Consider the following 22529-nt stretch of genomic DNA (forward strand, 5'->3'; position numbering starts at 1 on the left):
GGTTAAGGTATGTCTGTTGAGAGTCTAGTACACATGCATGCCTATGCTGGCTTGTTAACTTCTGGTTCTGCTCATTTCCCCAAGATCTGGCTAGAAGCTGTAACTTCACAGGTCTGGCCTCCTGTGAGAGGAAGGGCAATATAGAGATGTAATATATAAATAAACAACATTTTACATGCAGGCAAACCTATCCATAAAACACAGTGCAGGGAAAAGCCCTTAGCAATTCAACATCAGTCTATGACTATGCTATCCCATCCTATATCTCATCTTTGCTGCTAGTGCTCTGCAGAAGAATGAGGGGAGGGAAGTGTTTCGGGGTTTGATCCTGAGCAACAGCTGCCTGTTATTGAAATGCTGGGTCTAGGCTTGGAAGAAGGAGGGGAGTCTTTCTTTCTTTCTTTTCTTTTTAAAAATATTTTTATTGAAGAAAAAGAATTTTTAAACAATACAAATTACCAATAACATAGCCAATTATAATTCCCCCCTTTTCCTCCTCTCACCCCTCCCTCCTCCACCCTCTAAGGACTTCCCTCAGCTCCTATCTCTGATTTGTTTGTACATATTGTTTTCTGCATGTTATAAAATTGTACATATCATTACCTTATCTATCATATGTTCTAATAATAAATTGTGGATGTTTATTCAAAACCTGCCAAGTAGTCCAAATCCTTTTGTTGTCTTTCTAATAGTTTGTAAAAAGTTCCCATTCTTCTTTGAAGTCACGGTTGTCCTCATGTAGTTTGTATGTCATCTTTGCCAACTCCGCATAACTCACCAGTTTTTCTTGCCCTTGTTCTTTCGTTGGGATTTCCTCATTCTTCCATCTTTGTGCTAACAAGACTCTTGCCACTAGGAGGGGAGTCTTTCTGTCCTTGTGCTGAGGCTTGAAATGCAGTGAGACGGATTGTTGCTTTCCAGTCATTTATTAGTCACAGAATGTCAGCTATAAGCTCAAAGCTTGCGCAAGAAGGAGTGGGTACGTACCCCCATAGTTGCGTTGGCTAGCTATCAAGGCTAGCCAACATTTGTGGGGCCCTGTTTCAACTTAAAACTGCAGGTGGACTAAGCATCTGTTTTGAAAAACTTGAAACTCTATCCTCAGAAAGGTGCTAATGCCTTGTGACCTCATTGTTCATCTAGCACTGCTTGTCCTTGTTCTTCCTCCTAGGTCTGAGCTAATTCAGTTGGTGGCTGTGACACAGAAGAATGCGGAAAAATCTTATAGAGAACACATTGAGCAGCAAATCACTGCATACCAGCGCAGGTCAGAAGAATGTGCCTGCCCCTTTCCCATTAGAGTCAGGAGGACCTCAGCACTATAAATAACCTGTAATCATTGTCTATGTGAAGAGGCCTTTCAGTAAAACATTATGAAGTTGGAGAAGGCAATTTGCCCTTCTTGGAAATGTTATTCAAGTAAAAATAATTGGCATAGATCGCAGTTCTGACTCAGCAACAAATTTCATTACTACAGCTTGCATGCAGTAGGGTACATTGCTCTTTCCAGTATTTGCCAAAGGTTAGTTTTGCTGATGAGATGGGAAACCAACATGTGAATGGATGGCACTTAGATATGTTTAATTGAAAAGGTGCTGGCTATCTATACATATGCAGATTGATAAGCAGCTAAGCGGCTGCCTTTCCATATGAAATAGGTATTCAGGAGGTGAGCTGAACTGAAAGCTTCATTTTTATAAGGAGCAACCTGGCTGTGTTAACATGCTAGTCCTGAGATCCAGACATCAGCTAGTAACACAAGCCTTCCTGTCCCAAGTTGTAGTGGGCTTCAAGGAACTGAGTTGGCAAAAGCCAGCCTTGATCCTAATACCCCGTCTCTGGTCTTTTAAAATTATTTTTTTTATATACAGCTTCACACTTCAGCAGAATGTTTCCAAGCTGTGCCTACCTACTCTGTATCTGATATCATATATGGGGCACATAAAGACATGAAGCCCTGTTTCAAGAGCGTTTTCCGGGTGCTGCTGATCATTGGTGCCTGCCAACTTCCTGTACCTTTGCCCAAAGGGTTTGATTTCCCTTGAGGTTTTTAGCAGAAGCTGGATGGCTTTCTGTCATGGATGCTTTAGCTGAGATTCCTGCATGGCAGGGGCTTGGACTAGGAGACCCTTGGGTCCCTTCCAACTTTTAAGATTCTGTGATTTCAGACTGTCAAGGCAAGGCAAAGCAAAATGCTTCATCTGATGCCATGGTGATGCTCACTTGTCAGAATGGCCTGCTGTGGGGGTGTGCGGGTGGAGTTCTCTGTGTAAGGCACAGGTTTATTGGGGGGTAATCAATCAAGTGATTTACCACAGGACCACAGGACCACTGGCGCCAGCCTGTCTGTTTACACATCTTCCTTGTTTGCATGAGTCATGTATAAGTTAAAGGTTAATGTATTTTACGAGGAAAGGATCCTTAATAAAGGAGCTGAGGCTGAGAGGCAGTCAGCGCACTCTGCTCATGCTCTCTATCTGAAACTCTTGACTCTCGTCTCATGATTTCCTCGCACCTAAGAGTCGGCTGGTTCTCCGACAGCCTGCAGGTGCTGGAGAATGTCAAGATGCAGCCCACTGGTCAGATCCATTTTCGTACCCCTAGAGCAGCCTAACAAATATTATTCTTACTTAATTTCTGTATCACTTAATGCCAAAATAACACAAGCTGCTTAAAAGCACATACCGGTACCCTTTTGAGCCCTGGATGTACAGACAGATCCATGTTTGAAGCCAACATGCTGTGATAAAGGTCCGGACCCCCTATTTGGACCCCCTATATATTGGAGCATATATAGCACATGCATTTGTAATTTGTCACTTATTTTATTCATTTGTTTGTGTGGCAATCACACCCATGTTGCTTTCTCTTCTTTATGTCTGTTTCAGCTGGTTGAAAGTAACTGACTCTTTCTTGGACAGAAACTTGCCTGTCGTCCAACCTGGAGTCAAGGTGAGAACACTTCAGAAGAAGCTTTCTGTGTTGGAAAATGAGGACGTATATTACACACATACACACCTATATAAGAGTTTGTTGTAGAAATCACATTAGAGGCAAACTATTCATGGTATTGAATGTGTTTAGTGTTCCCTCCTGAGGCTCTTATCAGCTTTGTGAGGAAGGCTATTTTGGCAGGACTGTGTCATCCAGGAAAACAAGCCACCACTCCAAATTTGTGATGATCCAGATCTTGTCCCATCATCAAAGATTTTTTAAAAATCAATGACACATGAAATGCTTATATGCAGTATGCATTAAAAGCCAGCTGGAATAAAGAAGTCCTTGCTAACTGCCTACAGATCTCTCATGAGATGATATTTCACAGGCACCACCACAGTAGACAGGACAGAGAACAGGGCCAGCAAGATCAATCTTAAAGGCCAGACAGGTTCATATGGGCACAAGTGGTTTCTCGGGTAATCTGGTCCTAAACTGCCGAAGGCTTTAAAGGTCAACTTCAGCACTGTAAATCAATCCCAGAAAAAAAGGGCATAAGATCAGAGTTATCCTCTCCAGATAATCGGGCTCTAGCGTTTTGCATAAATGAAGTTACTGTACTATTTTCCAAGGCAGCCCCACATAGAGAGCATTGCAGTGAAAGTAACCTGGGCATGGATAACTGACACTAGTTCTTTGAGTGTGGTGGTTGCCAGAGGGAAATATTGCCTGCTTTGTGCTGGGAAAACTCTTAGATTCCTGTCTATAGTGCTCAAACAGAAGTGTGGGGAGCAGCTTTATTGACATGCCATTACACTATACCAAAAGCATAAATACTCATTGAGTGTTAACTGAGTACATGTCTGTAAGGCCTGTATAAAATTATGAATGTATAGGGCCCAGTATGAAGCTAAGTGCTCCCAATTAATCAAGAAGTATTAGAATATCAGCCCTGGAACAAATAGTCTGAGAAGACGAAATAACCAGAAGAGCTCCTTTTCTCAATCTCCCACAGCTCAAAGACAAAGAGAGACAGGCCATCAAGGATCGGTTTAAGGTAATTGGTGATCGGCGCCTAGACAGATGTTCTTGTTCTTGTCTTTGCACCCATTGTGTTTACTTTTCCAACTGCTCTTCAGAACCAAATGCATGCTTAACATTATCATCTCTCTGGGAAAGGGTTTTAATGATTGTCTGGAGGAGCTGTGTAAAATCCAGAAGGCTTGGGCCATCCCTGACACAGAACAGAGGGACAAAATCCGGAAAACCCAGAAAAATATTGTGCTAGAGACCTATTCTGCCTTACTAAGCAGGTAATTATTTGACCCACAAATATGTCTTTGTTCAGAGAGTTTTCATGGGCTTTGAAAATTGTGTTCCTGTGTTCCTATTTTGAAAACTATCATTGTCTGTGATGGTTTTATAGATATGTACAGAATTAGCCCTTCCCCCCGGTGTCTGAGGGCCCCCAAGTTATTAGTATGCATTGAGAGGATACCTTTGAAACGTGACTATGAATTGCCATTGTTGAATTTAGTATTTTAGCTTGTTGCATTTTTTCCCCACTCTTTTCTTCTCCTACACCCCCAATTGAAATAAATGGATTCTGACCATAAGGGTAGAGGTTACCAACCTGCCACCTGTGAAGGCCAACATTGGCACACCTGAACAGGAACAATTGACTCTGAGCTTTCTTTTCTTTTTTTGGAAAAAAGTCTCTAGCTCTTCTAGAAAGAAAGTTATGAAGCATAATGTACAAGCAACTTTCTAAGCTGGGGATCTAAGCAGAAGGACGGGTATAATACGTCTTCTGGCTCTATAAGCAGCCCAGAGCACTTGTTGGAGTTGGAAAGGCTCCTCCACTTCCAACACCAACGGGCCACAGGTTAACTCCTTTCCTCATTTTTGGAAGAAAGGATTTGCCTAGGCAGTTGTTATGGGAGAAAGATGGTGAGGAGAGTTAGTATAGTTGCCACTCCTTTGTGGGTTTTTGTCTGTGTAACCAAGTAGCTAGCAACATTTGATTGTAGGTGGATCAGGAAGCCAGCATTTTGTGCACCAAATGTATGTAGTTGTAGCTCAGCCTGGATCACATTAAACTCCCAGCACTCGGAATAAACACAGCAATTTTTTTTCTCTTCAGCCTTGCTGTATAACAGATCTTCGACCGCTTGTAGCAATTGTATAACTTCACTGGAATTGAATAGATTGGGGGAAATCAACATAATGCAGTGTTGATTGTTCTGTCAGTTCAGTTGGAGGTTTTGTCACCTTTGTCCCCAAGCCACTTTCAGGGGGCACATGGGAGAGGAAGATGGAAAGCCCCATTGCACCAGCAAATGTTCTTGCACAGGCTTTCGTTAGTGGGACTAGTTAGTTGAATCCTGCCCACTGCATGTTGTTCTGGGATCTGGTGAAGAAGGGGAGGGGAATTGCAAAGTGAGAAATCCTGTCCATGCTTGTCACACCTTTTTTTTTCCCCTTGCTTTTCCCTTGGCAGGTATGGCAATGTACCCTTTACCAAGAACCCCGAGAAATACATTAAATACAGGGTGGAGCAGGTGGGAGAGATGATTGAGAAACTGTTCGACACATCAGCATGACCTCCCTGCCTGTATGTCTCAGTACTTTCTAAGCCCAGTATGATGGCCATGAGTTATGCTTGTATTTATCAAATTTATAAATTCCTAAGAACATGGTTTACGGGTTGTCTCTTACTTCTTCCAAGATCATTGGTTGAAATCTTGCTTGGCGGGTAAGTGTTCCTAAGATACTAGTAATATGTATAGAATTATCTTGTCTGCACAGGGCTAAATCCTTCTGTATAGTGTGCACACAAGTGGAACCTATAGCTTAAGGATGAGCTAGTTTCTCCTTCCGAGGCACTGCCCTGGCCATTCCTATGTAAGCTTAAAACCCACCTCTCCCTAGTTTTCCTTTTTTAATTTTTTAAAATTTAGTTTCAAAGTACAAGGAACATACAAACACCAACAAACAGTTATCCACAAACAAAAAAATCTACTTGTAGGTAGCATGGTGCTATAAGTGGAAAGATGCTGCCACTCACAAAATACAGCGAAGCCTCAAATTATTTAAAATGTCTACAGAGATGGTCAGACTGAAATGGTAGCTAATTGTCTGGAGGTCACCTGGTACAGCCAGCCCAGTAAAGAAAAATCAAGAAAGGCCATCAAGTATCTGCAGGCTTACCCAGCTTAATCAAGCCCTTGCAGAATCCGCTCTGTTGAGTTATTCTGGCTCAGTTTCTTTATTTCTTTTTTTTAATCTAGAGGTTCTTGCTCTCTTTCCTTGTATGCTCTGTCGAAATGTGAAATCTGTTGAAATGTGAATAATTCCCGGAAGGAAAGGGGGAAATCACTTATTGAGTACTACCAGTGGATATGTAAATGGTAGATAAGTATCCCGAAAGGCCAATAATTGGCAAGAAAATAGGGTAATGGGTACCTTCCCCTTTTTCATGACGGTTGCAATAATCTCTTCCATGCCTGGTTCAGCATTTTATCAGTGAGACAGAAAGTTCAGTGGAAATCTTCCTGACATAAGGTCTGATATAGTGTCAGAGGATCTAGTGCTGACCGTGTATCTTGGTCTCTTTTTTCATTCCCTTCTCCTCTAGGGACAAGTAAGACTTGGGTGTATTTATTTAAAAATTTTCTAAGCTGCTCTTCCTCTAATGGATTCCAGGACAGTGTACAAAGAGATATTAGCATAAAAGCAACACTGTAACATCTTTCATAATAACTTAGCAATGGGGAGGCAATCAGATACTAGAGAAACTAAAAGCAGATTGAGGCAACTTAATGCTTTCAAATGCCAGCGCTCCACCTGCCCACACCACGTTTTATCCTGAACCTGGCAACATTGTACTCTGGGCATTGTACTACTTTGGGGAGGGCATTCCAGAGTTGGAAAGCAGAAAGGCATTTTGTGCTGGCTTGGCACAGAACATATGTAGCCAAATGCAGACATGCCTTAAGATGTATCTGATAGTATATTTACTTGTACTGCTCGAAAGGTATTGAATTGCACTGTTAGCCATTTGGGGATCTCTACATCATAGAATTGTACAGTTGGAAGGGACCCGAAAACTATCTCTATGGATTTCCACTTCAATTAGAGCCCCTAGCTTCAAAGTGTAATTTTTCAGTGGTAGATTCAAGAGCATCATTCCTTTCAAAAGCCTTCCTTGCAGTGCAGTCACTCCAGAGTGCCTGAAGATTTGAAATAATAACTGTTACATGTTGGTTATCTTAATGGCACTCAGTAAAGAGCTGGAAAGGTCTCGTAGCTATTCCCTGCAGCTTTTGAGTGTTTTTCAGTGGTAATGGTAGTGCATCTTCCAAAGATACCTGCAGATATATTGGATTGTTACTTTTCAACCACTGGATCACAGTGTTCTGCTTCTAAAAGAATTGCAATCCAGGCAATTGATTTCTCTAAATTGCAGTAAGAGCACAGATTGCAACAACACTTGAGGCATTTTTAACAGAGGTCTGATTTTCCTACTTAAAGTTTTAGGACTGTTTCTCTAGCATTATCTGAGAATAGTTATTATCTAGGCCTATTGAGCTAGAAACAAACTTGTGAGAAAGCATGAGGAAGTGTGCCATATTCTCAAAGCATTGCTAGGAAGTCTGGATGACCTGCTTGTACTCATTGTAGACTTTCACAATTCCCTTGACACAACCAATTTTTTCCTCACCTAACCAAGATCCGAAAAGTTAGGACAAATAGAAAGCCACTTTAGCTATTTAACACTTAATTTAACAGCTCCTGTGTTCAATATTATTAAAAACTCAGCATTTGTTTCTTGATGGTAGGTTACCCCCCCCTCCACCATTTGGTTTTCTTACTAGTGACCCCTACCTTTTATTCCCATTTGCATGTCTGCTTCTTGCAAGACTCCGATTGGACTTTGCTAGGCCAGTTCATATGGCGGATGCTCACTGCTTGAGTCATGCGTTGTTGAATACTCACAGCTGAAGATATGAACAGACTCCATTGAAATGCACTGTGCCTGAGGTGGTAAGCAGGTTAATAATAATAAATAATAAATAATAATAATAATAATAATAATTTATTATTTATACCCCGCCCATCTGGCCGGGTTCCCCCAGCCACTCTGGGCGGCTTCCAAAAAAACAGAAATTCTAAAATACAGAAATCCATCAAACATTAAAAGCTTCCCTAAACAGGGCTGCCTTGAGATGCCTTCTAAAGGTCTGGTAATTGTTCTCTTTGACCTCTAGTGGGAGGGCATTCCACAGGGTGGGTGCCACTACCGAGAAGGCCCTCTGCCTGGTTCCCTGCAGGTTCTTTTTGCAGTGCTTGATCTCTGGTCCCATTCACACATGCAATTTGTAGCAAGTGCAGCACATGCAGCAAGCGGTGAATGTGTGTTTGTGAGCCAGATAACTAGGATTTGGTACAGTTCTGGCTTTCCACCTGCATGTACCTTGCACCTTTACTCTTCTCTCAGTACTGTATTTGTTTTAGCTAGTTCCTGAGTAATGTCTCTTCTGTTGTCTTTTGGGCAGGTGAACTAAGACTGAATGTTATTCCCTTAATCCATCTGGTTGTTTTATCGTAGCAGCAATGAAAGGCATCACCTGTACTCCTTTTCTTTTTGTGCATTAGTAATTCTACACTTCCTTTTATTGTAAAATGCAGATCCGAGGGAAAGAGGAATAGTACACACAAAGGTTAATCTAGGTGTAATTGGAGAGCCACGTTTCAGTAATTGTACGATGCTGGTAGCAGCAATACATTATCAGACAGGTGAGTGTAAACTACCTGGGCTTTCTAGGAGCAGGGTAGCCCCGCCTACTGCTCTGTAGTTGTTTATGTGCAATATTTATCAATTGCAGGTGAATGAATTTCCCCTTCCTATATTTCCCTCCTGCAGACCTGCACACATCCCTAAACCTGCTCCAAACAGTGCCACCACAACTCTCCAAAGCATATTTGGTGGACAAAGGGTTGCAGGAGAGAAGTGAAGAAAAGGAAGCCCTGTTGCGTGAGCAGAACTCTGTTGCAAAAGTGGGCAGACACAACTGGGTATCACTCATTGTTTCTATTGATAAAATGATTGACAGTAATTCAAAAATGCAAATAAACCTAACCTATACACAATAGAAAAATAGTACCACAAAACAAAAATATATAATATCTCCGCTAATCCCCAGACCTCCAACAAAATGAAAAGGTTTTCACCTGCCCACAAAATAGTATCAGGGTAAAACATCTACTGTACTGGAGAACATTTGCTCTGCAACATACATGAACTGGGAAAACTCTTAAACATTTTTTAGGGAGAAGCAATCATTTGTGTCACATCTAAAATACTATTTTCAATGTATTCTTCTTCCTTTTAAAAATTTAATCAGTTCAGAGAATGATCTGAAGGCACAAAATGCATCTCCTGGAAGACTGCTGAATGCACTCCATTTTCCATTAAATCTTTAGATCAAAGCAAATTATGCAGATAGAGGATTGGCAAATATGCATAACTTAGTACAAAGCAAGGCTTTACACAGCTTTAAGGGTGGCACCATTATTTTTGTTCCCATTTGATTCCATCTAAATAGCCTTCTCCTGGAGGCTTCCCAGATTCGCAATTCCAAAAGAGATAGAGTGCTGCAAACAGGAGATGAAACACAACAACCAGTCCCAAGTAGATGGTGAAGAAGAGCCTGTCCACATGGGCAGAAGCTTGCTTGAGATGCGATGACTCTTCAGTTGTCCCACAGTCTGCAAGGTAAAGGAGAAAGACAAGCTGAATGAATGCTCAGCTTGCAAGCTTCATATGACCAAAGCACTTGAGTATCAGTATTCAAGTGATCTCTTATGCAAACCCTTTCGGGTGATTGCCGCAGAAAACAAAATAAGCAGAACCCGAGATGCTGTTGAAAGGTACATTGGAAGTATTATTGATGGACTTTGAGAAAATAAACAGCTGGCATTTGATTAATTTGAATTCAAACCCCTTCGATAGATTTAATACATTCTTAGTTCTAGTGTCGATCCAAACCCCTTTCCTAAGCACTGGTGTTTGTTTGGGCCCAGATTCTGCAACAAATGCATTTTGCCTCTGATCAGAATTCAGAAAATGATCGGGCTTGTTAAATTCTGAATAAAGAAGGTCTTGTACTTTAAGTGGGTTCTTTTCTCCGTAGGATAGATGCTTGCCTGGGTGCGAGGGAGGACAAAACTGGGACAGAGTTTTCCTGCCTTAAGGCTTCAAGGGTGTGTTGTTGACACAGCTCTCATGTTGCTGCAGCTGTCCATCTCTTGATATTCAGAACCACCTTTCTGTTGCAACACCATAGCAGAGTTTGGGAGAGAGTGGGGTGGCCCCGCTAGCAATTAATTACACTTATGTTTCTTTTCAATCATTCTTTGGCACTACACCATCTTCCTGCCACAAAGCCTTCAGTGGATCCAGAGGCTTGCCTGCATCAGGATGTTGTATTGTTAAGACCAGCTTTCCCCAGCCTGGTGAAATACTGGCTGGAGCTGATGGGAGTTGAGTTCCCCATGTTGGGGAAAGGCACATACTGAAATGTGGCTTGCTACTAGTCACCTTGCTTGGGGAATGCCATTCTGTTGTATTTCCCGTTAGCACCTACCGCTTATCCCAGGATCTTTTGTATGTTCTGGATTATTGCTTTGGTCTTTAGGTAGCATAGTGGTAGCCTTTGCCTTTCCCCGCTGACATCCACAATTCAGCCACAGATTACTCTTGTCAGTAACCAACTTTGTCACCAAAACAGTCTCAATTGTGCTAAGGAATAGTAACACCAGGAGACTGATGTAGTAATAACCTGGAGTTTAGAAAAAAGAGGAAATTAATTGCACAGCTGTTGAGCAAATCATTGGATAATTGTTCTAAACAACTGACTTCGAAAAATTGTTTAGCAAAGCTGTAGAATGCCAGAGGGAAACAAGCAGACATGGACTGAAAAACTCAAAATAAGCATGCACATAATTTCCAGTGAAACCATCGTTTTTACAAAACATTATTTTTACTTGGGTTGCCAGAAAGGAGGGCTGGAGCTGCCTGCTTGGCCTTGATATTTGGTCTTTGTGATCACTCTTTTGACGGCATTACATTCCTTAGTGAAAATGTGCTGTAAAGTAAGGAATTCTTTATAGTAGTGTGAGCTGAGGCTTAACCAAAAGATTTCAGCCAGGATGAAGAAAACAAGGCAGAGCTAAAAGATTGAGCAGAGGAAAAGCATGAAAGTGATTTCAAAAGATGAGGGAAAGGTTTTTGTACTGTACTGCAAAGGGCAAGAGAACCAGGCACAGGGAACAAAAAAGTGACAGGTTTGAAGAGCCACACAATGAAGGCAATCCTTATAGTGTCATCCATTGCAGAAACAGGAACAATAAAGAATAGTGTTTCAGAGAGAATGAGCAAGTGTTTTGGCAGTATCAGGAAATGATGAAGTTGAGCAATAAGTGGAATTGAGTTCCACCTGTACTGACAGTTGCTTACTTGCGCCACTCATTCCTACCATCCATCAGCCTAAACCAGAGAGGGGGAACCTGTGCCCCCCCCAGCTGTTGCTTTACAACTACCATCTTCCTGACTATTGGCCATTCAAAGAGGAAGCTGCTGGGAGTTGGAGTCTAACAACATCTGGAGGGCCAGAGGTTCCCCATCCCTGACCCATGTGTATGCCAGACATGTTGTTAAACACATCATTCTCATGTGTCCCCCCCCCCGCCCCATTGTAGGAATAGCTAAGGCCTGAATCACACTCACACAGGCCCGCTTAAATTTTGTAAAAGGACATTGATGATGTGTTTAGCATCAGGGGCAGACAGACTTTCAGTTTTGCCCGTTGTATTCTATTAGAACAGGGGTCGGCAAGGTTTACCTCGCCTGGGCTGGTTCACTCCAGCGGAGATCCCTCTGTGGGCCGGATCGCACACGCCCATGATTTTCGACGTCAATTTTCGGTGCCACGGAAGTGAGTCCCCCGTGCCGGTTTAAAGCAGCGTGCGGGGGACTCGCCAAGCAGGCAGCTCGGTTTGGGGGCAGCTTGTGGGCTGGTTAAACGACCCCCTTGTGGCCCACGGGCCTTAGATTGCCTGCCCCTGTATTAGAATGTCAGGATCTACCTACCACTGCCTGTTGCAAAATGGTGTACACTTAGAATTAAATAATTCTGACCCCAGGAATTTGCTTCTCTAAGTTCCAGAACTGGACAGAGCTCCTGGTTCTTTGATACAAAAATCCATACCCAGTTACCCTAAACTTTCTTCATTTCAGCAATATCATTTAGGATAGGTAGTGGGGGTGTCATAGAGCAGAATAATATAATTATAGTGTTGGAAGGGTCCCCATGGGTCATCAAGTCTGATCTCCTACAATGCATGAATATCAGATTAAGTATTGGTGACATTTTGTTGCTATTATTCTTAAACAATAGGGAGTCAGACTCCTTGTCAATACACCACAAATCACCCAAAGATTCATCAGTAGAACCAGATCGACCTTCTGCCTATCTCTATTAATATATTTAGTTTGGCCATGTGCATGCGTGTGGAAAAGAAAGAAACCTTCACTTTGTAGGCTTGTAACAGCCATTAAAACTGGTCTGGGAAGGAGCATATGAGTCATGGCTTTATGACTCATCCTAACAAATGTCTCTTATTCATCAAAAAAGTCAACCATGTTTGAAAAGCAAGGGATATGTGTGTGTGTGTGTGTGTGTGTGTGTGTGTGTGTGTGTGTGTGTGTATTCCTGCCCATGTAAGCAGCATTCCCTTTTGCTCCTCTCTCCTTCCCTGACTCCATGCAAATCCAGAGTTGTGATAAGGCACTACAAATCCTCCCACAAGAGCTGCACAATGACAGCCTTACAATTTTATGTATCTCTAGGAAGACATGCCCCCCCACACACACATCGCCCTCCCTTTCTGTAAGCAGCTATGCAGTGTGTAAAATGGTAAAATGGTGAATGGAATGATATTGCCGTTTGATGTAAGAACCATTTGATTAATCTTAATTAAGACAATCTAGGGTCTTGTTCCACAGCACTCTGGCTCATTCCTGTGTGCCTCAGTGGCACAACGAAGAATATTCTGAGTTAGGGTGAAGAAATGTGTGCTGGGAGGGGAGCTCTTAACTAAACCAGCACATTGTTTTTTTTATTCACAACAAGTGCTTGGGGAAGCACTGCACAATAGGAAGAACACTCTCCTTCCCGTCTCTGTGACCTATAGTTCACTATACTCTGTCTTGATGCTTTCTTCCTTTTAAAATTAAAAATAAATAAAAGTCTGCCTAAAGAAACCCAGGGCTCATCCACACTTACCTTTTGCCCTGCACTTTCTAGGCACAAGTCCAAACTTTAAAGCACCATGTCTGAGCGTTTTTTATTTATTTTGCCCCAGCACTTTCCCTGTGAAAACCTGCTCTTTAATGCTGAATCGGAACAAACGGGTTTCTCGTGGATTGCCATTTGCTCAGATTCAGCATTAAAGAGTGGGGTTTTTTTGTGCTCAGACACAATGCTTTAAAAGCATGGATCTGTGCCTAGAAATGCAGCATGAGAGGAAGCATGGATGAGCTCTCGAGGCGACTTACAAAAACTATTAGAACAAAACAATCCCTAACACACTAGAACTGAACAATATCCAATCCCTTTAACAAATCCCAGCAGCTAATACACAGAACTTAACCAGCAAAAATTAACCAAAGGCACTTTTTTTAAAAAAAATTGACAGGAAAGACTATTGTAAGTAAAGAAATAAAGAGTAGTATTTCAGTGTGATAGGGAAGGTTACCATAAAGTCTGGCACCTCAAGACTGATCATGGCTGGCTTCTCTAAGAGAAGCTTGAGGAGTCTTCAGCTCGCCAGTGCTCTTCCCCTGTCCCTGGCAATCTCCCTGAAGCCATGCAGCCCCCCTCCTCAGGTGACCAGGAGGGCTCAATCCTCATGCTCATTCCCATGTGCTGGGCAGGGGAGTGCACCCTCTCCTCCCCACCTGCCACGGAGGGGATGAAAATCAAGTTCTCCTGGCTTTTCACCGAAGGAGAGGGAAAGGCCTAATCCTGCTACTCATCCTGCTGAAAAAGAGACAGCGTTTGTCCATTGCATCTCCACTGATCTCCAATAAGCTGCCGGGGGGAGCTTTTATGTCCATTGTGGTACATCAGCTTGGGGGGGGGGAAGTAAACCCCCCACTAGCTGCACTCCGTAATGTGTGTTCCTCCATCTAATTGGTTGCCAACATTGCAGAGAAGTCAAGGGAAATGCGCCAAGGGCTGCTATTTTGGGCTACAGCCCCGTGTGGTTTGTAATACGATTCCGCCTGCAGTTTTGCTGCTAAATTTTTCCCGGCGTATTCAACTTACTGAGCAGTGGGTTGCAGGAAGAAGAGCCTGGTAAGGAGCCAATGAGCGAGGTGTGGAACACCAGGTAAGCCAACAGCAAGGTGATCATGTATGCCAGCCTTTCTTTGAGTGGGATAAGGAAGCCACAGAGATCAGCTACCACAAGTGCCATGCTTGGCACAATTACGGAGAGGATGACTCGCATTCCTGTGTTTTCTAAGTTCACCTAGAAAAGAGGTCAGGGTTTGTGGGTGAAAGGAATGAGCATTTGAGCCTTTCAGCATTTCACAAAACATTAGCATCATTGGTTGGCAAAGTGGCTGGATACGTTGTATTCATTTATTTAATCAACCTCCCACTAATAAGTAAATGCCAAAAGAAGGACACAAGCTTTGGCACTTTCCACTATTGTCAAGTACAACGGCATCTAAAGTGGAACTGGCGGAATCAAGCAAAATTTTAAAAGCTGCTTGCCCTTCTGGCCATTAATGTAGAAAGAAGCAAAGTTACCTAAAAGCAGACGTTCGCCCAAAGGTGCACTGAATCTTCTTAAGTGAACACTTGTCATTAAAAGCGGATTTCGAGGGCACTGGAAACCCCCTCCCTGTGAACTTTTTCTAGACCAGGGGTGGGGAACCTGCAACTCGCCAGGCGCTGCTCAAATACAATTCCCATCATCCCTGACCATTGACCAAGGTGGCTTGGGCTGATGGGGAGTTTGAGTCCAACAACAACTGGAGGGCTTCAGGCTCTCCATCCCTGATCTAGTCCTACCTTACAAGGTATTTGTAAGGATTACAAAAATGTACGCAGAGTGCTTTAAATCCTCTGAAATGCTACATAAAAACCATGTTGCAGCAGCAAACTAAAGATGCTCCTTAAATCCAGGGTGTGGAACCTGTGTCTCTCCAGGTGTTACTGGACTAAAACTCCCATCATCTCTGGCCACTGATTGGCCTTGCTGTCTGAGGCTGATGGGAGTCCGAGTCCAACAGCATAGGTTCCCTGCCGCAAGTACAGTTCACATTTCCAAGAAGAGCATTCCCTGCAGCTCGTCTCCCACGTAGTTTACTCTGACTCACTTGCCTTCTTTGCCTTCACCAGCAGGGCTGAAGACACATGTTTCAGGGAGGCCCTGCATTGTGACATTCCCATGCGCCCCAATCAGATGAGAGGGCAGGACCCAGCAGAGAAGCCCCTTGCATGCCTTCTCCGAGTTATAGTCCAATTTCATCTCCTTACCATCACTACAAAGCAAGGCTGTGGCAAATTCTTCAGGCTGCTGACTTTCACGTCGGTCACAAGGTATTCACGCTTTAAATTCAGAATCTGGTTTTGAATGGAGACGTTGAATTCCAGCTCATTGACTTGAAAGAGTTAAACACACACATAGACACAAGCTCCTTGGTGGTTATCCCCATTGGAAGCATATGCTGTGAAAAAGCTGAATATGGAAAGACACTGGCCCTTGTATAGACAGTTGATGACAGAACCAAGGGCAATTAAAGTTAAAATCATTCGGGGAGCTAAGGCAACATGTATGTGATTGGCTCCAATACCATCAGTTGAATAGTGTCTTTAAATCAGATATCAAAATAGGTTTTGGTAAAGAAGATTCAAAATTCCAATTGATATTATTAAAAAAATAACAAGAAACGTCTATCAAAAATGTATGATTTCCTATTGGAGTGGGACCTGAAGGATGAACTTGTAAAGGAGGTGCAGATAAAATGGGCCCAAGAGACATCGGCAGCACTATCTATTTAGAACAGTGGGAGAGGCTGTGGCAAGTAGATATTAACTTTACAGCCTGCTACTCTATTAAAGAAAACTTTATAAAAATGTTCTTTAGGTGGTACATGAAACCAACCAAACTCACAAAAATTCACAAACTAATTTACCGGTAAGTTGGAAATGCAGCTGAAGGAACAATGATCCACGCTTGGTGGAGATGTGAAAAGATTAAAAACCTTCTGGGTTTTACATGATGAGATAAAGAAAATGCTCAGGACTTCCATAGGAAAAAAATACCCAGAGGCATATCTACTGGGCATAATAGGGAGTGATATCCCACAGAATAAGAAAATGATTTATATATATATATGCCACAGCAGTAGCTAGAATAGTTCTAGCCAGCAAATGAAAAAGCAAGGCAATACCCACAAAAGAAGAATCGATTTATAAGCTACCGGTAAGTGAATACATAGAGTTGGCAAAACCAACAGGAGCCATAAGATCCCAAACAAATCAAAATTTAAAACTAGAATGGGATTGTTTTGAAGAATACATGGAAAAATACTGTTCTATAAAAATATGTTAATATGCATAGATTAAATATGTAAAGGAGATGTGAGAATATGAATATATGCCTAGTATCTATGCTCCCTTCAATAGGAGTTGCATCTAAGTTGGAAAGAGCCCCAAAGACCATAAAGTCAGGCCACCCCAAGACATGTTCCCCTTAAGGCAAACCTCACATGGGCATACCCCCCAACATTTCTCTGATGAAAATAGGGACGTCCCATTCCATAATGATAATTGTACTATTTATACCCCACACATCTTATTGGGTTGCCCCAGCACTCTGGGCAGCTTCCAACAGGCATAAAAACATAATAAAACATATTTTATTTTAAAAACTTCCCTCTACAGGATTGCCTTCAGACAGCTCGGGGGTCAGATAACTCCATACCCTCCAACATTTCTCCAATGAAAATAGGGACATCCTAAGGGAAAGGGGGATATTCCGGGATCAAATCAGAAACTGGGACGGCTTCTCTAAATCAGGGAACTCCCTGGAAATAGGGATACTTGGAGGGTTGGCATACGGGACTCTTATTTGACTTGGTAATTGCCGGCACAAGCGCATAATGGCAGTGGCAGGTGAAGGGAAGACCACAAGAATAACACAGGAGACTGGTATTGGGTTGAATTAGGCCACAGCTTTATTGATTCCAGGAAAGAGTAGGTTTGGCAAAGGCATTGGGCATGTATCCTGCATCAGGCAGCCTGCCTGCTACCTGATAGGAACCTGGTGGGGTCAAACTTGTGCTGGGGAGTCGCCCCCCAACATGGATTGGATGCCACGACTCCACACAGGCAGCCATTGAGAGAGGTGTAGTGACCCATTGGTCCCCCAGTGGACTCCTGGACAGAGTCATTCCACCTGAACTGAGCGGCAATTTGTCCTTTCTCCTCACTGATTCCTTCACTTTTAGTACTGGGTAACTACTTCCTAAAGTAGATCACATCCTTTCAGGCTTTCTTCCTACTACTTCTCCTAGCTCAGTCAGAATGAGCATGGTCTTCTGTAGACTTCTTGGCTCCATCTTGTAACAACTATACGTAGAATAGGTTTGTTTGCCATGAGTAATCGACCTTTTCTTTAGTTACCCTTTCAACCAGCCGTCTTGCCAGGCTATTTTCTTCTGCACTACATTTACCAGATTCTGACATTTGCATTGCCCAGCATAAGCAGGCACCTCACTTACCCGTGTTGGCTAGAGAGGAGAAGCTCAGAGTGCAGCGAGTGGTGTCTCGTGGGTAGTATAGGAGATCAAAGTTGCAGTTGCTGTCGATGCGCAGAGGGAGCGCGAAGTCCACTTTCCCATCACTGTGAAGCACTACGAGAGGCGACTCTGTCTTCCATTTCACTTCAAACCTTCGGTAAGCAAAAGAAGCTATAAGACAAGGGGGCAGCAGTGGAGAGTCCTCAGACCTTCTTTGCTCGCTGCAAAGGCATCTGATGCTATTTTGACATGTAGAATGGCATCTACTAGCAACTCACCCACAAGGTGAGTGTTTGGGTCACCTGGGCAGGTGGATAAGAAAAATGAGCCGGGGTGGTGGTGGTACAGGAAGAGCTGAGTGAAGGGAGGCAACCACTCTGCGGATGAACTTCCTATGAAAAGGTCATAGACCAGCTCCTCACCCAAAGTTTAATAACAGACCCTGTTCCTGTCTTCACACATCGCAACATGAAGATACACAATGGGGAGGAATGAAATCCAGAAAAGGAATTTATGCTTAGCTAAAGTTTCCCATCTGCCGGTATGTTACACTCTTCTATGTTTGTGGAGAATTACTCCTATCAGTTGGTGCATTGGCCAAGAAAGAGATGGTACGGCGCCTTGTCAGATTATTCTGTGTGCAAGGCCGTATAGGTTTCTGCCTTCAAGGGGATGGGTGCTTTACAAAAGGATTGGACAAATTCATGGCAGGTGGGTACATTTCAAAGGAGCGTACCTCTGGGGACCTGATGCCACGGGTTGCAGGAGGGAAACAATGGGATGGTTATCATCATCTGGCCCTATATGCAACATCCCAGGGACTTTGGGTCTGATACCGTGTTGGATGCCGTTCTCACATTTTCCTATTCCTTTCCACATTCCCTCTTTCAGTGATGCTGGACTCCAGTTCCCGGTGAAGTCCAGAAATAGGAGGAAGATGAATTTCAAGTATGTCTTCAAAAGGTTTTATTTATGTAATGAGATGAATTCAAATAGGAATCAATTCCAGAATGTACATACTTGGTACACTCTGACCATTAAAACATTGCTGATGAAGAATTGTCAAAAGAGGGCCTTGTCCTGGGATTTTTTTCACTGGAATCTATTTTTATTTGCCTCACTATCATTCTGGAAATGATTCCTATTTGAATTCATCTTATCATTACATAAATAAAACCTTTTGAAGACTTACTTGAAATTCATCTTCCTCCTGGCCCGAGTTCTTGCAATTTACTGTTTATTTCTGGACTCCAGTTCCCAGCATTCCAGAATATTAGTCATGCTGGCTGGGGCTGATTGGGAGCTGCAGTCCAACCGTACCTGGAGGAGGGCTTCAGGGTCCCTATCCTTGTCCTCTGCCTTTTTCAGGAGCAGAGACTGGAGAAACCCTTGGAACATGTGGTATGGCACATGTGTACATTTTTCAAGGCTACTTACGATTCTTGAACTGTGAGGGAAGGAGTCCACACTGAATCCCAGGGCACAGTGATGGTGGCGAAGGGGAACTCTGTCTCATTCCAGGACAGCTGTTCAGCATACCATGACTGAGAATTTCGGTGAAAGGAAACATTAATCTTGACTGTATCCCCTTCCCCACTCACCCACCCTTTCAAACCTAAAATCTGCTTCACTCACCAGCTGTTTCACTTCAGCATCCCATGGATATGATCAAGCTAATTATTTGACCAGGAAATGTGAGCAGACAATGTGAAGAGTGGAGCCCTCTCTATCTCCTATTACTTCCCAGTTCTTTGATAAGAAAGACTAAGCATTACCTGATGGAGCACGAGGACAGATGAGATAGTGTATTTCAGGATGTCCTGGTGGATAAACAATTCAAGGTCAAACACACACAAATACATGCGCGCGCGCACACACACACACACACACACACACACACACACACACACTGTAAAGTTCATACAAGAGTTTTCAAGAAAACATGGTTCCAAAAAATCTGCCTTTTTATGTTGGCCAAAAAACTCTGTTGTCACTTCCATATAACAGCCCTAGCTTGGGAGGCATCTATATTCAGTTTCTTCTTCTTCTTCTTCATCATCATCATCATCATACTGCCCTATTGGACCCCTGGACGGTTAAGTCCAGTCAAAGGCGACTATGGGGTTGCGCCGCTCAACTCGCTTTCAGGCTGAGGGAGCTGGCGTGGGTCCACAGAGAGCTTTCCAGCTCATGCGGCCAGCATGACTAAACCACTTCTGGAGCAACAGAACACTGTGACGGAAACCAGAGTGCATGGAAACGTCATTTACCTTCCCACCACAGTGGTACCTATTTATCTACTTGCACTTTGACGTGCTTTTGAACTGCTAGGTTGGCAGGAGCTGGGACAGAGCAATGGGAGCTCACCCCATCGCGGGGATTCGAACCATCTGATCGGCAAGCCCAAGAGGCCCAGTCGTTTAGACCACAGCGCCACCCGCATCCCCTTACCCATATACCCTATACCCCTTACCCTATACCCATGGGTCTCGGGGTGGTTTGAACATACATTAGTTTGAACATGAACATATATACAGTATATGTATTTTAGTATAATCCTTGTTTGCAAGCATGGTATAAGTTGTTATACCTACCACCTGAAGCACGTTGGACATTTTTATGTTGACATCCACCACAAGGGGGCCGGTTCCATTTCTGGGCATCAGGGATGGGGAATAGGTATTCAGTAGTGACTCTAATAACTTCACTTCCAAGGAGTTGATAGAATCTTGCCAAGTCATCTGAGGCAAGGCTGCTAAAAGCAAAACACACAAGTACTCCGTTTCAGAGCTGTTCATCTAATACACTCCATCTCAAATCAAGCATTGATTCTTTTATGTTGGAAATACGGAGGATATTTGCAGCAAATTATTCCACTCACAACTACTAGGCAACAGAACTTTCTCGTCCTCTGTCGTCCCCTTCTCCTTGTGCCCTCCATCTTTCCCAGCATCAGGGTCGTTTCCTGGGAGTCTTCTCTTCTCATGAGGTGGCCAAAGCATTGGAGCCCCAAGTGTATGCAGTGTAAAAATAATAATAAAAAAGGGAAGTTCATCCTACCTAGCACCAAGAGGAAGAGATTCAGGCAGATCCTTGTCACCGTCATCTTTTTTTTTAAGGTCCTGCAATATGAAAGCATGACAGCAGGCTCTAATGCAAGGTAAATTTGATACCAATTCATAGCACAGAGAGCCAAAATGACCATTTGTCACACACGGTTGGTGGCACAGCTAGAGCACGAAGCTGCCAATGAAAAGGAGATGGAGATTTCAATTCTGCTATTTTTGAACTCTGAAGTGGCTTGCAGGTGTGTAGGACTGCCTAACGATACTTTCATGGGTATTCTCACACTACAACGCACGTAATCTTACAAAAATAGGTATCTCTGTTCTCCACTGAGTGAAGGCTACTTGGGCTTCTCCACTCACGGCTTTCTGGAAGTTACCATCTCTAGGTATTGGCTTCTGCCTTATCTTCCCAGGCTCGGAGCAGTCAAACAACACTTATTATTCTGTAACCACATGAACACAGGAAAAGAGATTCAACAACAGCTGCCTTATTCTGCAACTGCAAAATCTACATGCCTCTGGACCCCCCAGGATCATTTGCAATCAACACGCACTTATTCATCATACCTGCAGAAGATGCCACACTGTTCACATCAGACATGAGGTAAGGGCTGACCTTACCACCACAGAGCCAGTTTTTATACAGGCCATTTACTACGATATCTCTTTTGGGGGGTGGATTTTAATGACAGCCTGCTAGGCTTCAATTCATGAACAACAAAGCTCTGCAACCCTCAGGTTTTCTTTCTACCAACAGCTGCCCTTTGGGAGGTACAGTAATTTCCTGGGCTTTCATTGCATTCCCAGCAACAACAACAGTCCATTGTGAAACAACACAATGGAAATATGTGTGTGTGTAGAAAGATGTAAATTGCCATAAAGAGAAGTATGAATTGCTTCTCCGCATCACTAACCAAACAAAACCAACACCTTGTTTATTATATGCTTAGATGTTGGTGTGTGTTCTGTTTCATTTCTTTCTGTCCACCAACCAACTACATTTGGGGAAATGAAATATAGTTTATCTCATCCTTTATTTCCAGCCAATGAAGAGTTAAACATGGACTCAGTTATTTGTAAATACCTGCTATTAGAATACATTTTTAAATATTTCACAGAAAGAGGGACGACTCGAGTTTGAAGCGGCTATGCGATCAAAATAAGTGGTGCGTTGTTTTTAAAATTTGTAACTGCTTTTCAAAAGTTCAAAGCTGTGAAATAAATCATATGAGGATAAACACCACTCTAAAACAAAACAATAACAAGTAAAATAAAATAAAATGGCACAACGTAAAATCTAGCCACAGATTTGGTTGTTCCAAGCACATAGTGTGTCTTGCTAGCCTATTCTACCCCTTACAACAACCTTCTAAGGTAGGCCAGTATTGCTATCTCCATATTGCAGATGCGGGACTGAGGCCGAGAGCTAGCAATCTACTTGAGGGCCCCTACAGAGTTTGTGGCAGATGCGAAGCAAGGACCTTCCTGATTGCTAAGCCTCTAAAGCATGAATCCCATGCGCACACTTCCCTGGGAGTACAGCAATTCTGCACAAAACTTCCACAGGACTGCTGCCAGCCCCTCTGCCACAATAGTTCTGTATGCAGGACAAATCTCTGCAACCCTTGCCTTGCGACAGCCAA

The 22529-nt window shown here is 43.1% G+C and overlaps 2 protein-coding genes across 6 annotated transcripts in view; one reads left to right on the forward strand and one right to left on the reverse strand.

The window, feature by feature from the left end:
- The window catches only part of EXOC7 (exocyst complex component 7), a 31769-nt gene extending 26133 nt beyond the window's left edge, over positions 1 to 5636 (forward strand). For all 5 annotated transcript variants that reach the window (XM_035104525.2, XM_035104526.2, XM_035104527.2 and 2 more), the window contains 5 exons: positions 1172 to 1267; positions 2889 to 2952; positions 3953 to 3994; positions 4117 to 4250; positions 5438 to 5636. In XM_035104525.2, coding sequence (XP_034960416.1) covers positions 1172 to 1267; positions 2889 to 2952; positions 3953 to 3994; positions 4117 to 4250; positions 5438 to 5540 — 439 coding nt within the window. In that variant the 3' untranslated portion in view covers positions 5541 to 5636. The remainder of the gene's footprint in view (positions 1 to 1171; positions 1268 to 2888; positions 2953 to 3952; positions 3995 to 4116; positions 4251 to 5437) is intronic.
- Positions 5637 to 9393: 3757 nt separating this feature from the next.
- On the reverse strand, positions 9394 to 20566 carry ZACN (zinc activated ion channel). Its single transcript, XM_060271050.1, has 9 exons — positions 20413 to 20566; positions 19559 to 19638; positions 19358 to 19362; positions 19256 to 19265; positions 17801 to 17970; positions 15552 to 15676; positions 14331 to 14535; positions 10587 to 10781; positions 9394 to 9708 (listed from the first exon to the last, which is right to left on the reverse strand). The coding sequence occupies exons 1-9, from the start codon at positions 20557 to 20559 to the stop codon at positions 9512 to 9514; spliced, it is 1134 nt and encodes a 377-aa protein (XP_060127033.1). The 5' UTR covers positions 20560 to 20566; the 3' UTR covers positions 9394 to 9511.
- Positions 20567 to 22529: the final 1963 nt, after the last annotated feature.

This window comes from Zootoca vivipara, chromosome 2, assembly GCF_963506605.1.
Source record: "Zootoca vivipara chromosome 2, rZooViv1.1, whole genome shotgun sequence".
Lineage (NCBI taxonomy): Eukaryota > Metazoa > Chordata > Lepidosauria > Squamata > Lacertidae > Zootoca > Zootoca vivipara.

Excerpts from the sequence above, each read along its gene's own strand:
- ZACN (XM_060271050.1), bottom strand. The coding sequence starts at position 20,559 with ATGACTTGGCAAGATTCTATCAACTCCTTGGAAGTGAAGTTATTAGAG. Across the intron at positions 19,639-20,412 it reads TGTCCAACGTGCTTCAGGTG|GACATCCTGAAATACACTAT; the intron begins GTAGGTATAACA and ends TTTATCCACCAG. Across the intron at positions 10,782-14,330 it reads TTCCTGCAACCCACTGCTCA|GTTATTACTACATCAGTCTC; the intron begins GTAAGTTGAATA and ends TCTAAACTCCAG.